This window comes from Artibeus jamaicensis, unplaced genomic scaffold (assembly GCF_021234435.1).
Source record: "Artibeus jamaicensis isolate MK-2021 breed Jamaican fruit bat unplaced genomic scaffold, CSHL_Jam_final contig_519, whole genome shotgun sequence".
In the NCBI taxonomy this organism is placed as follows: domain Eukaryota; kingdom Metazoa; phylum Chordata; class Mammalia; order Chiroptera; family Phyllostomidae; genus Artibeus; species Artibeus jamaicensis.
In genome coordinates, this window is record NW_026521871.1 from 48,141,173 (window position 1) to 48,157,759 (window position 16,587).

At 48.4% G+C, this 16,587-nt stretch overlaps 1 protein-coding gene across 3 annotated transcripts in view; it reads left to right on the forward strand.

Moving 5' to 3' along the window:
• The first annotated feature begins 6,838 nt into the window (after positions 1-6,838).
• Positions 6,839-16,587, forward strand: part of DLEC1 (DLEC1 cilia and flagella associated protein) — a 47,602-nt gene continuing 37,853 nt past the window's right edge. For all 3 annotated transcript variants that reach the window (XM_053669202.1, XM_037148317.2, XM_053669203.1), the window contains exons 1-6: positions 6,839-7,235; positions 8,423-8,573; positions 12,447-12,557; positions 13,883-14,082; positions 14,236-14,453; positions 15,794-15,872. In XM_053669202.1, the coding sequence (XP_053525177.1) occupies positions 6,843-7,235; positions 8,423-8,573; positions 12,447-12,557; positions 13,883-14,082; positions 14,236-14,453; positions 15,794-15,872 (1,152 nt within the window). In that variant the 5' untranslated portion in view covers positions 6,839-6,842. The remainder of the gene's footprint in view (positions 7,236-8,422; positions 8,574-12,446; positions 12,558-13,882; positions 14,083-14,235; positions 14,454-15,793; positions 15,873-16,587) is intronic.

Below are 16,587 nucleotides of genomic sequence, written 5' to 3' on the forward strand. Positions count from 1 at the left end.
CCTGGTGACCTGTGCATCAGAGTGTCTGGCAGGTGTAGTGTCTGGGGTCCGGTAATATTCCCAGGGACCATTCTTTGGGTAGCCTCCCACTGGGCTGTCTGGGCAAGGAGTCCCCACGTGGACCCCTCACTCCCACCCAGGTGTCTTGAGCCCAGACACCTTTTTCATAGGGTGCTCGGAGAACTCCAGAGAAAGTCTGGGGATCCTGCTGCCCACCACCCTTTGGGAGAGCTGGCTCTGAGGGTGGGAGAGCCCCCAGAAGGCCTCCGGGGAGGAGGGGTGCTGGTCCCACTAGGGAATCACCCAGGCCTCCGGGGCTGGTCAAGCCAGTGTGAGAGCCTGGCAGAAGCCAGGTGGACCCCTCCTGGAGGAAGCCCTCCTCCCAGCACAAACAGGCCTGGGCGGCATTGTCTCCTGGTTCTGAGCACAGGACTGCAGTACTTTGGAGAGCCCCAGCCCATGCTTTCCTCCAGCCCTTTATCTGGCATTTACTCCAGGCCTCTTGTCCTCCAGTAGAAGCACTGCCCCCCCCTACACACACACACACCCAGACCTGTCAGAACCCTCCTTGGATTCCCTTCTGCTCAGGGATAGTAAGCCCACATTGGCAGGCCTCGCTTTGGAACCCCAGCCTGGGGGCGGGGAGCACGAGGGGTCCTTTCTCTGCCCTCACATCTCCTCTTTCTCCTAAATCAGGATGCTGATTTAGCCCTGTTCTCTGTTCTCAGCCCTTCTAGCCCTGTTCTCTGGGGGCTTCCCTGAGACCTAGTACTTAGACCTCTAGTGGCCCTGGGGGCTTGCAAGCCCCTCTCTTCAGCAAGTCGGGCCTCCTCAAGCTTCTCTTCCCAGACAAAGACCCAGTGCAGTTCTGACACCAGCACTTGACTTGGCTTGATCTCAAGCATCACTCCCATTTATTCACATCACCTCCCAGTTCTGAGCCCCAAGCCCAAACCAGGATGTAATCTGGGACTGTCCCCTCCCCCTTGCCCCCAGGGGGCTGCAGCCAGGCTCCTTCTTCCTTTGAACACCCTGAACTCCCTCACACAGGCCCTCTTTTGGCTGTGGCCCAGGCGGAGGAGCTGAGGCATCCTCCCTGGCCGCGGTTGTCAGGCAGGACAGGCGTGGCTGGCTGAGTTGGCACAGGCAGCCAGGTTCTGCTGGGAGGGGCCGGGGCCTGCCCTGCTCAGAGGAACCGGGCTGCTGCTCTGCCTCGTGGGTCAGCCCACGCTCCAGTACTCTCCTCACCTCTCCTGACCGCCCCTTTCTCTCTCCCAGGCTGGGAGGTGCTCTGCTTGTGTGGTCATTGTGACTGTACTTGCGAGTGTGGAGGGGCTGGAGGGCCCAGCAGGAGACTCTGCACCCAACCACAAAGTTGCTAGATTCTGCTCCCTCGGCCGAAACTCCCAGGGCCCTCTGTGGGCCCAGCCTTGGCCAGGTGCCTCAATTACCCTCCTTAAAACCCAGCTCTCTTGCCCTGGCTGGTGTGGCTCAGGGGATTGAGTGCTGGCCTGTGAACCAAAGGGTCTCTGGTTGGTTCCCAGTCAGGGCACATGTCTGGGTTGCAGGCCAGGTCCCCAGTGGGGGGCATTCGAGAGACAAACACACATTGATGTTTCCCTCTCCCTCTCTCTCATTCCCTTCCCCTCTAAAAATAAAGAAAAAATAAAATAAAATAAAATAAACAAACAACCCAGCTCTCAGCTGTACAAGGGGCCCTGAGATCCTGGTGACTGGACGGGCTCAGTTGGGTGCACAGGGAGGCCATACCTGGCCAAGACATGGTGGAGTTTCAGGGATCTCCCTACCCCCACTTGTCTTCACAGTATGTGTGAGGGCGAGCATGGGGGGAGGAGGCTTCTGGGATGACTAGTGACGGGTGAAACCTAGTGTTAGGGCCAATGACTGCCTCGAGTCACTCACTTCCTTTGGCCCTTGGAGCTCTCTGGGGATGCGGGAGGCTCAACCCAAGAATGCCAACTTTCTGGATGGTCAGGCTCCAGGCGTGCCTCGGTGCTGGCCCTGCCCAACCCCTCCCCTAGAAACAAACCTCCACAAGCCAGGTGAGGTGGGTGAGGGTTATTCTGCCTCCTCCTCGCCTATGGAGGAGTCTCTGTCCCAAGGCACGGCAGATGGCGGCTGTTCTGCTGTTTCCTGGAGTGAGACTGTGGGCAAGCCCCGTCGTACCCTGGAGCTCTACAGTCAGAAGTCACAACCCTCGTCGGAATCAGAGGGGGCTGATTCAGAGCAAAGGGGACTGAAGCCAAAATAACAGATGCTGACTTCCTGGTATGGACAAATGCTGGCTGGACAGACACGCACTGAAATCCCTTCTCCTCACAGCTGTCCTCTACCTGGCCTTCGCTATTGGTCCTGGTGGTCAGAGCCCGGCCTGCGGCCCTTGGTCCAGCGGTTTGCCCAGTGTTTGCGATGGCTGGAAAACCCCATGCAAGCCCTCTCCAGAAGGCTCAGGACCCAAGTCCAGATGCATCAGGAGGAAAAGTGTAGCTGCCTCTCCCAAGGGAGTAGCGGTGGCAAAGTGAGGACATTCAGATCTTGCGGGGAAGACAGGACTGACTTTGCAATGACCCAGGATGCCATGCCCAACCACAAGGTCTCTGGGCCTGTGGGTAATCCCAGGACGGTATGGGACAATTTGGGGTTACTTTTTCATAATTGTATTTGTGGGATTTTATCGCATTCATCTGCGAATATAACCATGATGTTTACTTCACTGTGGACTAAGTCCCAATGCTCACTCCCACCCTACCCCACGCCACAGGCAGAGTCCAGTGCTTGGTGTGGGGGACAGGTGGGAGCCTGGCCCTCAGACCCTCGTCTGAGGGAGGAGACACAGCCCTGAGGGAGGAGTCACGCTTCAGGAATGTGCAAACTGCAGAGGAACAGAAACGCCAGTTTGAAAACTGTTCTGCTATTTGATTTATTCAACAAATATTTATTGAGCACCTACTCTGTGCCACATACTGTTCTAGAGGCTTGGGAATCAGCAATGAACAACACATTCCAAAACCCTGCCTCATGGGGCTTAAATTCCAAGGGAAAGAAGAGAGACACTGTAATAAACACGAGAAGCAAACTGTTTAGTATATCAGGTATAAGGACTACTTAGAAAGTAGAGTAAGGGAATTCAGGAATGGGAGAGGGTTCGTATTTCAATAGGTTGGTCAGGCTGGATCTCCTGGGAGAAGGGGCATTTGAACAAAGACTTGAAGGAGGTGGGAGGGTGGGCCACTGGTGACATCTGTGGGGGAGGATCCTGGGCAGGCCCCAGGCCCCGAGGCAGGGGCGTGTCTGGCGCATGGAAGACCAGCAAGGAGGCCAGCATGGCTGATGAAAATGTGCATACCCTTTGGCCAAGCAATTCTAATTCTAGGATATGATAGCATTACTTAATCTATAATATTGTCTGTATATTATAACAGAAACACTGTACAAGGGTAAGTTTATTAGCAGGGACCTGGTTAAATAACTGACATTTCCACATATTGAGTTCCCCTCCTTCCCTCTGTTAAAACAAAACAAACACGTTTCTGTGAGTTGCTGTAGAACATAAGTGAAAAAAAGCAAGTGGCTGGACTACATATAATATATGTACTATATAATACAATGTAATGTCATTTGTGCTTTTGGGTAAAGTTTTTACAAAGCTACAGATACTGGTGGCTTTACAGGTAGACAACATAGCTGGAGGGACACAGAATTAATCCAAGGAAGGAGATCAGGTAGAGGACACTTTTTATTCTTTGTGTGCTATTTAATTTTTGTTTATCATGACGATGTATAACTTTTGAATTTTAAAAGTTTAAAAAAAAATAAAAGGCCAAACAATGCATGTGGAAACTCAGAGATAAACAAACCACAACTTGGGTCAGCAGAGCAGGTTATAAAATGATGAAGGCAGCTCGTCAGAATTCCCGCTGTGCTGCTGAGTTTCTCCCTGGGGAGGGGCTGGCACGTGGTCCAAAGGTGGCAGGGTTTGAACCATTTGTTTATTCGGTTAGTCAGAGAGCAAACGGACTGCATGCCGGGCACGGTGGAATCAGGGATGAATCCAGGTTATCAGGCAGAGAGGTACTGATAGGAGAGGGAGGAGCGCATGCGGATGGGGGAAGCTCCGAGAGGGGAAAGCAAGAGAACAGCGTGTGTCACTAAAAGGGAACGCGCTGCAGCAGACAGCGCTGAAAGGTCAAAGACGATGAGGACGGAGGAGTGGCTATCCCTACTGGAGAAAGTGAAGAGTTGCTGGACAGAGCAGAGGGGACTGAAGCCAGAGAGTAGGAGGTGTCTGAAAAAGAGGAGACCCCTCCCTGGCTGGGTCAGATTCCCAGTGACCTACTCCGAGGCTGCCTGGAGGCAGGATGGAGAGGCCAACAGTGATGGCCAGAATCCCTTGTCTTGTCCTCCCCTACGACAGGGAGCCTCCATGAGCAGAAGGGCTCCTAACTAACAAGACCACCCAGCTTGGGCAGACATACTCCTACTATTAGTGCAATGGAGGCCCCCAGGTTGTTTCACTTCTCTCGCCACCCCAGCTCCCTCATGCACCACTGGGGACCTTGCATGCACAGAGACAATTGGACAAACCAGCCCACTTGCCCAAGCTCCCTGCACCTCCCTCCAAAGCTATGTCTTAGTGCAAACACCAGTCAGCAGTGGGAGGAAAGCCTGCACGGGCCCTGTCCATGGCTCGGGATGTCTGGGCAAATCAGGTTAGGGTCCCAGGTACTTACAGGGCAGGCATGGGGCATGTTACCTTGACCTAGTGGTCTCCTCACCCTGTAGAGAAGGGTGCTGAGGAAGGAGAGCCAGAGCAGGGTCCTCTCAAGTACACAGTCGAGGGCAGGGGCCCTAGATTGCCAGTTCTGAGGACAAAGTACTGGAAAGAACAGATGAGGGAGCTAGGCCCAACCCAGGGTAGCGGAAGTGGGCCAGGTCTGTGGGCAAGCATCCTGGGGCTGTTGCAGGAAGTGGGTTTCAGGCCTCGTCCCAGGAGTAAAAAGTGGCTAGTTGTACTGCCTATGAGTAGAGGCTGCACTATGCCAATGACAACAGTCAGTGTGATGTCAAATGGCTGCCCTGGTCAAGAGCAGCCCTCCTCCTGAACATTCCAGTGGGTAATGCAAGGGCCCACCTGGTGGCACTACAGAATGTTCGGGACTCCTTCCTGACCCCTCTTTGCTCTCACTCCCATTACTGATCAGCAAGTCTTGCCCATTCCACATTATAGATCTCTCATCAGTTCCACTCCGATCTCCTTTCATGTCCTCCCCCATGCGTTTTTTTGTTTTTGTTTTTGTTTTCGTTTTTGCATGGCTTTTGTACAACGGGGACCTTCTGCAGTGAGTGCGTTTTCCTTCACTCATGGCTTACTCGGACTCATCCTTACTTTTTTCACCTGAAAAACAAGTATCATTTATATACAGTAAAATTCACCCTTTACAGTGTATAGGCCCATGAGGTTTGACAGCCCTTGGGGTTTGTAACCATCACTACAATAAAAATATAGAGCATTTCCATCACCCCCTCCCCCGAGTAACCCCTTCATGCTCCTTTGGAGCCAACACTAAATCTTACCACCAGCACCTAACAACCCCTGGCCTATCTTCTCTTTTGCATTTTCCAGTGTGTCCTATAAATGGAATCATTCAGTATGTATAGCCTGTTGAGAATGGTTTCTTTTACCTAGCACAAGGCATTCGATCATTCATCTATGCTGTTGTATCAATAGTCTGTTTTCTCATTATTTTTTAGAGTATTCCATTGTATAGATGTACTACAATTTATTTATACTTTCGCCAGTGGATGAGACACTTTTTCCCCAGTTTTTAGAGATTATGAATAAAACTGACTTAAGTATTTGCACACAGGGGTTTGCGTGCCCATACATTTCCAATTCACTTGGGAAAATACCTAAGGGGGCGCTGCTTTATCTGTAACTCTGTAAGAAACTGCCGAACTCTTCCAGACCCGTGCTACTAGTTCGCATCTCTGTGGCAATATACGAGAACTGGAGCACTGAGATGCTGCACATCCTCCCCAGCACTGGGTGGCTGGCTCATTCGTTTTTACTGATTTGTCGATTGACTGATTGCACATTCTACCTGTGTGTCATATTTTCACATTGTGATTTTAATTCCCACTTCCTTGATGCCTAATGGTGAGTCTACTCATTCTTTTAAATCTCTGCTTGGTCTTCACTTCCCCAAAGCCACTGTTCTCACCCCCTTATAGACCGATTAAGTTCCTGTCCTTTGTGGCTCCGTGACCACCAACATTATCTATACCTTGGCCTTAACCCACTAAACTAGTTGTTTTCCTGTTTCACCCGGTTCACCACGCTGGCCTGTCTGTCTGCCTGTCTGTCTGTCTGTCTCTCTGTCTGTCTCTCTCTCTCTCTCTCACACACACACACACACACACACACACACACAGCGAGCTCCCGAAGGGCCGAAGCAGCATCTCACTCCCTTTTGGTATCTCTAGCTCCCAGAGCAGACCTAAAACAGAATCTTTATACAATAAATATTAAATGAGCGAATGATTGCTTAACAAATTAGAAAACGGACAGATGAAGGTAGGCGATTAGGTACCAGGTTTTATAATCAGACTGTCCTGATTATGCCAGTCAACAATGCCTCCACCGAGCCCCCCTAACCCCTGCTCCATGAGTTCACGTGAATACATGTGATGCTCTGGATGCGCACGTTTACGTTGACGACGGTGACGACAGGGCCGAGGAAGGGCGGGGGAGGAAACAAAGCGGAAAAGGCAGGGCCAGAAACGGAAGTGCCGCGGAGAGTTAGCGGCATTTTTTAGTTGCCATGGAGACCGGGCGAGCCGAGGACCGCCGTTCAGCCCGGTCTGAGTCCTACGGCTTTTCCGAGGCAGCGTGGACGCCATCCTCACCTCCGGCCCGAACCCGCAGTCCCAGCCAGTCCGCGCGGCTGTCCTCCCTCGCCTACCCTGAGACTTTCCATTACGGCTTCAGGAGTCGGTCCCGCCGCGTCTCGTCGCTGGCGCCTCTCCTGGAGCCGCAACTGCTGCGTCTACGCCCCACCTCGCTGCGCACCCAAGACATCTCGTACTTGCTCACTGGCGTCTTCCGAAATTTGTACACGGCTGAGGTGATCGGTGAAGACGTGAGCACAAGTTTGATCAAGGCCCGCGGCAGCGAGAATGCGCTCCACGAGGAGTTCGTGGACGAGCTGCAGCAGGTAACGGGCCCGGCGCCCGCGCGCGCTTCCTACGCTGGGGTAGGGGGGGAGGGCGCGGGGCCATCGCGTCCGCGGACAGTGCCGGAGACCCAGGGCGCGCCCTCACGAGGGCTGTCTTCTGCTTCCCGACCAAGGTCAGCACCTGCTGGGTGGCAGACGCTGTTCCAGGCACCGGGGGTTGTAGCTGAGAAAGAGCTAAGTCCCTGCCGCCATGTATTCGACATTATAGTTAAAGAATGCTCGGAATACACAGGCACAAAAACACATACCACACACAAAATGCTGTATCTGTAACACCTATCTTTAATTCTCTGAAAACTTAAACACATTACAAACAGGCATATCTAGGAGATATTGCGGGTTTGGTTCCAGATCCCCAAAATAAAGTGAATGGTAAAAGGTCTTGCCTTTAATTGGTTAACAAACACAAAAACCTGTGAAGCGCAATAAAGTAGAATGCAATAAAACGAGGTATGTCTGTATAGTATATATAAATAAGACGACTGGGGCAGATGGTGGGCTAGTCGTTCCTTGGCGATAAATCTAAAAGTCATACCCCCCACCCTCGCCTTGCGGGCCCCTGCCTTTCTATGACAAACCACAATCTTAACCGAGGCACTTATCCCTAGATTGTAGGAGGCGTGCCCAGCCTGTAGAAGAGCAACTCTGCTTCCTCATCTGTGCAAGGAGGAGAGCAGCTGACTTGAGTTCTCTCTGCTGGCTCTGCCTGCGGGCGGTGCTGCTGAGGACTCCCTAAACGGAGGAAGCGCTTTCAAGCTGCTGAGAAACTCAGAAGGGCCGGCAGCTGGAGGCGGTGTGCTCACTCCACTCCCTGCAGCCCAGTAGCAAGTGCTTTTTTTGCAGAGGGATCAGCCTGGCACAGACCTTTGTCTACCGTAGCAGTGTGCTCACTTGTATTTGGTATTTCAGAGTTTGGGTCACAGCTCTCTTTACTACAAAATCAGGGGACCGGGTTTCCAGCTTGCCTCTGTTACTGACTTTCCTATGAAAAACCTTTGAGCCGTTTTCCTCTGTCAGTCTCAGTTTTCACATATGTCAGATTAAATCCGATGGTCTCTATAGTTCTATGACTGTTCTAGGCTTCACAGGAAGCTCTGACACTGGGGTGAGGTTGAGTAAAGCTACATGATCTCATACTTCTGTGCCTTTGATCACCCACCTGCCAGATTCGGGAGCTCTATAAGCAGCGGTTGGATGAGTTTGAAATGTTGGAGAGACATATCATTCAGGCCTGTGCACGGGCCTCTGCGGAGAAAGAGCGAGCCATGCACCAGGCCAAAGTTCACGACCTTGAGCCGATCATCAAGATGCCTCCAGGTGTGTATAAAGAACTCCCCTATGCCTTTTGCCCTGATTCCCCAGCTGTGAGTATACTACCATATTTGCTCCATTGCTCACTGTCTAGTCTTTATCTGAACGTTTGGATTGCAGGCTGCAGACGTGATGTTTCATTACCACAAAACGCTCCTGGGTGCATGTCTCCAAAACAGGGACACTCTCCTACACAACCAGCACACCACCCTCCCAGCTGAGAAATCAGCACTGGTGCAACCTTAACCTCCAGCTCGCAGGTTCCTTGCACGTTTTCCCCGCTGGCCCACAGTGGCTCACTCTCCCCTCTGGTCCCGGATCCTGTCTAGGAAGTCTTGTTGCATATAATTGTCATGTCTCTCTTTTTAGACTTTTCATTTGGAACAATGTTTGGATCTTTTCCCGTCTTTCATGTTTCAACAGTTTTTTTTTTTTTTTTTTTTACCATCTTAACCATTCTTAAGCATACAGTTTGGTAGCTGGTGTTAAATACATTTTAATATATAACCGTCACCACCATTCACCTCCATAACTCTCTTCATCTAGTACAGCTGAAACTTTATGTCCATTAAACAGTAACCCCACGCCCCCGCCACAGCCCCTGGTGACTACCATTTTCCTTTCCGTCTCTGGGACATGGACTACTCTTGGGCACCTCAGATTAGCGGAGTCATACCGTATTTGTCTTTTTTGTGACTGGTTTATTTCCTTTAGCGCAATGTCCTTGAGGTCCATCCCTGCTGTAGCAGGTGTTAGTGTTGAGTCGTATGAGTTCTTTGTAAATTTTGAATATGAACCCCTTACGAGATGCATCACTGGCAGCTGTCTCCTTGCATTCAGCGGGTTTCCTTACTGCATTGTTGGTGGTTTCCGTACCAAACCTGTTTAGTTTGATGTGCTCCCGTATGTTTATTTTTTTCTTTGGTTTTCCTTGTCCAAGGAGTTGTGTCAGAAAAAATATCACTAAAGAATGTGAGAGATTTTACGGCTTGTATTTTTTTCTAAGAGTTTCATGGTTTTGAGTTTAATCCATTTCGAGTTTATTCTTGTATAAGGTGTAAGAAGGCGGTCTAGTTTTATTTTTCGCACGTACCTGTCCAAGTTTTCGAACACCATTCATTAAATAGATCGTCTTTACTCCATTGTATGTTCTTGTCTCCTTTGTCATATATTGATTGACCATAGACACATGAGTTTATTTCTGGGCTCTCTAGTCTTCCATTGATTTATGTGTCTATTTTATGCCAGTACCATGCTGTTTTAATTACTAAAATTGTAGTATGGTTTGATGTCAGATAGCATGATACTTCCAATTTTGTTCTTTGTCAAGGTTGATTTGGCTGTGAGGGGCCTTTTGTGGTTCCATATAAATTTTTGGATTATTTGTTTTAGTTCTGTGAAAAATGCCTTTGGTATTTTGATAGGAATTGCACTGAATCTATAGTTTGCTTTAGGTAGTCTAGACATTTTAGCGGTGTTAATTCTTCCTATCCATGAGCATGGTATATGCTTTCATTTATTTATATCTTCAGTTAGTTTCTTCGGTGTCTTATAATTTTTGAAGTACAAGTCTCTGACATCCTCGGTTAAATTTATTCCTGGCATTTTTTATGCAGTTGTAAATGGGATTGCCTTGTTAGTTTCCCTTCCCGATAGTCCATTTTTGGTGTATAAAAGTGTGACTGATTTCTGAATATTTACTTTGTATCCTGCCACTTTCGTGAATTCATTTGTTGGTTCTAGTAATTTTTTTGTGGAATTTTTAGGGTTCTCTGTATACAGTATCGTGTCATCTGTAAATAATGACAGTTTTACCTCCTCCTGTCCCTTCCTTTGCCTTTTATTTCTTCTTCTCGTCAGATTGCCGTGGCTAGGACTTCCGCCGCTGTGTGGAATAAGAGAGGTGAGAGCAGAAATCCCTGTCTTGTTCCCGATCTTAAGGGAAACACTTTTACTTTTTCCTAGTTTGAATATGGTGTTAGTTATTGGTGTGTCATTCATGGCCTTTATTAGGTTGAGGTGTGTTCCCTCTATTCCCGCTTTGCTGGGAGTTTTCATCATAAGTGGGTGCTGGTTTTCGTCAAATGCTTTTTTTGAATCTATTGATGTGATCATGTTTTCATCCCTCGTTTTGTTTACGTGGTGTATCACATCAATTGATTTGTGGATATTGTACCAACTTTGCATCCCACAGAGTTTGCTGGTTTTGTTTCTGTTTTTTGTTGTTGTCGTTGGTGGTGGTGGTGTTTTGCTTTGTTTTGTTTAATTATCATAGGCTGTAGGTGCTGAGGGGCAGCCTAAGGTGTAAACTTAAGGCCTCGGGTCTTTCCTGAGTCTTTCCTTGGGCATGTACGGTCATACTTCAATTTCCCCCAAATATTCAGTTGTTTTTGAATGTCATCGTATGTAATACCTGGCTCCCATAAAGGGAAAAACAGAGAGATGAAGGGGTGAAATAAAGGTGCCAGCCCTTTAAATTCCCTGGCAGTCACCTCAGCTGGAGGGGGAGGCTGGCCACAGGGAAGGGAGGTGTGCCAATAGTGGCCACCACCTCTTTGTCCACGCCTCTGCGATCAGAAGGTGTAATCAGCAACCAGAGCACAGATCCCTGGTTTTTGGAGGAGGACAGGGCCCTCTTTGTCCACCCAGGTTCCCACAGACTGTATGCAGGTTGCCCCAGAAGCATGTGCACAGAAGCCTGCTCTGGGACTGGAGATGAGGGACAACCAAGTACTACCATGCTATGAGGTGATGTTGACCGTGATTTACTGTCCACATCTTTGCCTGGAAGTTACAGCCTTCGATAGACTCCAGAGTTCCAGACTGGTTCCATCAGGCTGACTCTGCCAGCACGATCGATCGTTGTCTAAGTGGAGAGACAGATTTCTGGTGCTTCCGACTCCACATCTTCCCACGATCCCCTCTCTTGACCCTTCTTCACAGGCCTTTCATTCTGCAGGGTGGTTCTAATGCTTCATCATGACCAGCCTCGAACTCATTGCTGGCAGCAACACCATGTGGATTACGCTGTGCTGTCCTCACTGTGGCCCATCAGGAGGCACAGGGCACATTAACCTTGGTCAGGTGAAACAAAAAACAGAAGCACGAAAAGGCATCAAAATCGACAAGTTCAGAAATAGTTCTGAGCAGTAGAAAAAGAGTCTTGATAGGTGCATTGCATCAAATGGAGAGTACGTTGAAGGTGACTGAAGTTTAAACATGTAAGAATAAATACACAATTTTTTATTAAAAATTCCACTTTGGGGGGAATGTGCCCCCCTCCTATGATGGGAAAAACATGTATTCTTCACTTGTCTCACCTATATCCTTGGTTTTAGGAACCTCCAAAAGGAGAGGCCATTTAAAAATCATCATGTTGGTTAATGGCGCAAGCAACGAAGTTTGGAAACTTTCCAATCTTCCATTCACCATCCTGATGATGGCAGAGGCCCAGGAGGGGAGAAGCTCATCTGTGCAAGCACATTGCAAACCTCTGCCCACATCTCATTAGCCAAAACGCATCAAGCACATGGCCAAAGTCAAGAGTGCACCCTGTTTATAGTGGCAGGAGTCACATAGCAAAGGATGTGGATACGGACACAAATGAAGAACCATGGTCCACTTATTCAATCTACCATACTTCTCTTAATGCTGTTTTGTTACAGACCTTTCTATGAGTAACAATGTTTTAGCTCAGATAATACCACAACACAGCCTTGCCCCACGGCTGTCTTCTTTTAAGTGGCAGATTAGTTTTTGGAGTCTCACAATGACCACCGGGTTCTGAGAAAGAATTTTATTAGGGTGCTTTAGGGTCAGAGGATGAGGAAAGTGTGGGTGTGGCTTCTTCAGCCTTTGTCCTCATTCCCTCCTCTGTAGAGAAGACTATCTTCAGATGGTGTGTGGACAACGAGTTGCTACAAAAGCATCATTTGATCTGCCCGGACGACTACTACAAAGATACCATGCCATTTTGCTCTGCGCCCAAAGGTAATGCTGGACTGTCTCTGAGCCTCTGACATCAGCCCAGGGAAGCTCTTTAGTAGCAGGACCACCTTTGCTGCCATTTCCTTTTTCATAGCCTCCCCCCTTTCATTTTGACAGTGACCCTTGGGAGGCTCAAAGCTGAGCTTGCCACTTCCCCACTGGCTCCCTGACACCTGCCAGACAAAAGTCCCAACTCCTCGTTGTGGAACATGATGCACCAAGAGATGTAAAAGTTTTCAAAACTGTATTTGAATGAACTGCAATACAAAATCAAATACAAAAATCAAATGTATTTCAGTGAAGGCATGGATAAGCAAGGGGCAAGTTCCTGATGGAGTCGGAGCGTGGTCTTAGGGGTTTCCCATCCCTCATACAGGACTGGAACAACTTTTCGCCCTTTGAGTATGGAGAGAAGACTGGGTAGGAAGGTAGAGAAGGGTGTGTATGAGAGAGAGAATGAGAGAGAGAGAGAGATCTGGCTAGTTTCCTGTGATATAGGAGGCAGAATCTTCTTAGAATGAGTTGGGGGTAGGTAGCTGGCCTTAAGCAGGGAGGCAGGTTTTGGGGGGAGCCATTGTGGATGTTGTGGTCAACATCAGGATGGCTTCCTGGAGCCAGGCTCCAAAGAAGAGCCTCCCTGCAGCCCTGGTCCATGAGACTCTGCTGACCTCCGGGCCATTGTAACCAAGAAGGGTCAGGGTGGGAGGGTTGGGACCTAGAGAGCTGAGTGTGTGGATGTGGGAAGAGTCCCCTTACAGCCCAAGCTGCCTAGAAAAACAAGGCCAGAAAGAGGTAGTGGAAGCACGTGTCGTGGAATACTAAGCCACTCAGCATTTGAAAGTTAGTTGGAAACCCACTATTTCATGCGGATGAGGAAGGGCGGCGTTGCCATGTGTTGAGGATTATCAGGCATTGTGCTAAGAAACGTGTGGTGGTACCAGTTCCGTTGTGTTCTTCCAAGCCATGAGTATTTTCGCTGAACGTTCTGGGGATGATCTTAAAGGTATAAAAAGCTAATACAAACTTCGATTCCTGTGTGAGCTTTTTAAAAGCAAAACATGTTCACATATGGATGTGCGTGTTGGGTCACAGTGGTGCACTCATGTCCTTTGACCATATTTGACAACAGATTTTAACAGCCAAGTTCTAAGTCTTGAGGAGATAAAATAAACTCCAGGAGTCATTTATATGCTGAAGAGCAAGTATATCTAGCAGTGCAGGTGAAAGTTAGGACAAGATGCCAAGTGGTTTTATTTAGTCCCCTGAGACATGTCCACCTCCTTCCTCCCCTTGGTATGGCCACTCAGTGGGTTTCCTTGGTGCCACAGGAAACCTCGCCCCTGGCTATTTAAAACTGACGTTCAGTTGTGAGAAGCGTTCCGTCGCCAGGAAAGAGCTGACCGAGAAGCTCAAAGCTTCATTCAGGAAGACACGCACGAGGTCTGAGGACGAGTCGGACTACACTGTGGACAGCCTGCCGTGGGACTCATCTCTGAAGGCCAAACTCAGAACCAAAGAAACTGCCAAGGTCCGTGTTGAGGCCTGGGCACGGCCATGTGGGGGCAGGGCAGTAGGGACAGAGGGATGGTGAGGGGAAGGAGTTCCAGGGGACACAGGAAGTTGTGATAAATCCACAGCCTCTCTGCCTGGCATTGACTCTATACATTTTTGTGTTTCAAAGAAAGCAAGTCCACCAAAGAATAAAAACTGGATGAACCATTTACGTGTGCCACAGAGACAATTGGAGCGACTTCTCCTTGCCAGAATGGAGAGTCGGAACCACTTCCTAAAAAACCCTCGGTTTTTCCCTCCTAACACTTCACACGGAGGCAGGTCTCTTATCTTTCCTCCTCGGAAGGCCAAGCCCGCAGAATTCCCGAGAGGAGAGCAGGGACAGAGGTGCGTCTTTCCCTGACTCGCATTCTCAGAAAATCTAACCCTTCAGAGCAGCGATGTTCAACCCATATGCTGCAAGAATTTTTAAAATATGCAGCAGCTGACAATTTAGGGCCACTGACTTCTTTCCTTTAGTGTCAAATTTTTTAAAAAATGAGAAGAGCCAACATAACAATAGCTGTCTGGTAGGAATGAATCAAAAGTATACTTATTTTTTGTTAGATTGGCAAATACTAGATTTTTTGGTGTACTGCAGAATGTTAGTAATTAGTTTATGTGTGCCATGAAGTGAAAAAGGTTGAAAATCGCTGCTTTAGAGTAAAACCCAGAAGGTCCTGGATCTGGTCTGGCTTATGAAGGATCCTAGATTTTTGTAGAGGGACAGGGTGGCTTTATCAGTGCGGAGCAGGGCATCAGAGCTAACCACGGACGTGGCCTTGGGACACTCCCAGACTCCTGGGTTTGTGCTTTCCTGGCCCGCCACAGTCTTGAGGAAGAGGGTCACGCCTCCACAGTCTGAGTGGAGTGGAGGGATCTCTGCGAGTCATGTGCTCCTCCCACAGGAGGAGCGTATGTCTCAATAAACATGTTTCAAATTCGATTAATCGCAGATACTTAGACTTAAGTTGTGATTTTTCTTTAAGAAAGTCTTTCTTTAGCTGTATTTCGATAATGGGTCTAAAGAAAGAAATGAGTTGCTTCATAGGTTCATAATTTATATTAACTTTTCTTGATCAGACAAGTAATATCTTTTTATTAAGAAAAATCAGAAAAGACTACTATTTCAAAGAAAAGCTGACTGGTGTGGCTCAGTTGGCTGGAGTGTTCTCCTGTAACTGAAAGCTTGTGGGTTCTATTCCTGGTCAGGCACATGCCTAGGTGGTGAGTTCAGTCCCTGGCCCTGGCGCTTATGGTCCCTGGTAGGCACGCATACAAGAGGCAAGCAGTGACGCTTCTCGCTGGCATGGACGTTTCTCTGTCTCTTCCATCTCTCTCTAGAAAAGCAATGAAGAAATGTTCTTTAGTGAGGATTAAAAAAAGAGAGAGAGAAGGAAAAGCAGCACCTGTAGTAAAAAGGCAGTTCACGTTTTGGAGCTTAGGCATCCAGAGTGTTTCCTGTGCACACTGGAAACGAGATTTGTAGCTGCCTCTGTTTCTACAAAGATTCAATAATGCTGCAAACTTATTTTGTAACCTGCTGTAACAACAGCAAAACCCAGCAAATGACGTGTTGTGAGGATCTGTGAGGGCTTGGGTGTGTCATTTTTATGCGACTGAGTCCCTGCGCGGACTTTCGTCTCATGGACGAAGCAAACAGCCTCTCTCCCCTTTGCCATTCGCAGTTGTATGGACACCCCAGTGTTCCTCGCCAAGCCGCCCGTCGCATTTTTCACCGATTATGAAATTGGATCAGCTTATAAGGTAGAAATCTTACTTCTTGATATATCCTACTCAATCTGCTTCCCGTTTTTTAAAAAAGCTTTTATAACAGAACTCTAAGACCATGCACAAGACTAAGAAGAGACTGTGATGGACCCTGGGTGCCCACCATCCAGCTGCAACAGACCACTCCAGTCTGCAAACGTGGTTTCATCTGTTACCCTACAATTTCCTTGTGTGTGTGTGGTGCACATGCGTGCATTGGCATGTTTTAAGGAAAAGCCTAGACATCATGCCATTCTTTAGTTAAGACTTAGTATCTCTCCCTGACTGGTGCGGCTTCGTGGGTTGGGCTTCATCCCACAAACTGAAAGGTTGCTGGTTTGGTTAGTCAGGGCACGTGTCTGGGTTGCAGGCCAGGTCCCAGGCTGGGGCCATGCGAGAGGCAGCTGATGGATGTTTCTCTCTCACACTGATGTTTCTCTCCCTCTCTTTCTCCCTCCCTTCTTCCCTCTAAAAAGAAGTAAATGAAATCTTTAAAAAAAAATACTTCAGTTTCTGTAACAGCTAAGAACTTTTAGAGAAATAACCATTGTCACGCCCAGCAACATTAGTGATGATTCCTTAATGTCAACTCATAGCCATTCGTGTCTGATTTTCCTCTATTTGGTTTTTTTTTAAGTCAATCCACAGTTGGTTACTTTGAGTCAGAATTTAAATATTATATTTGGTTAAGATATCTCTTATTTCTCCTTTA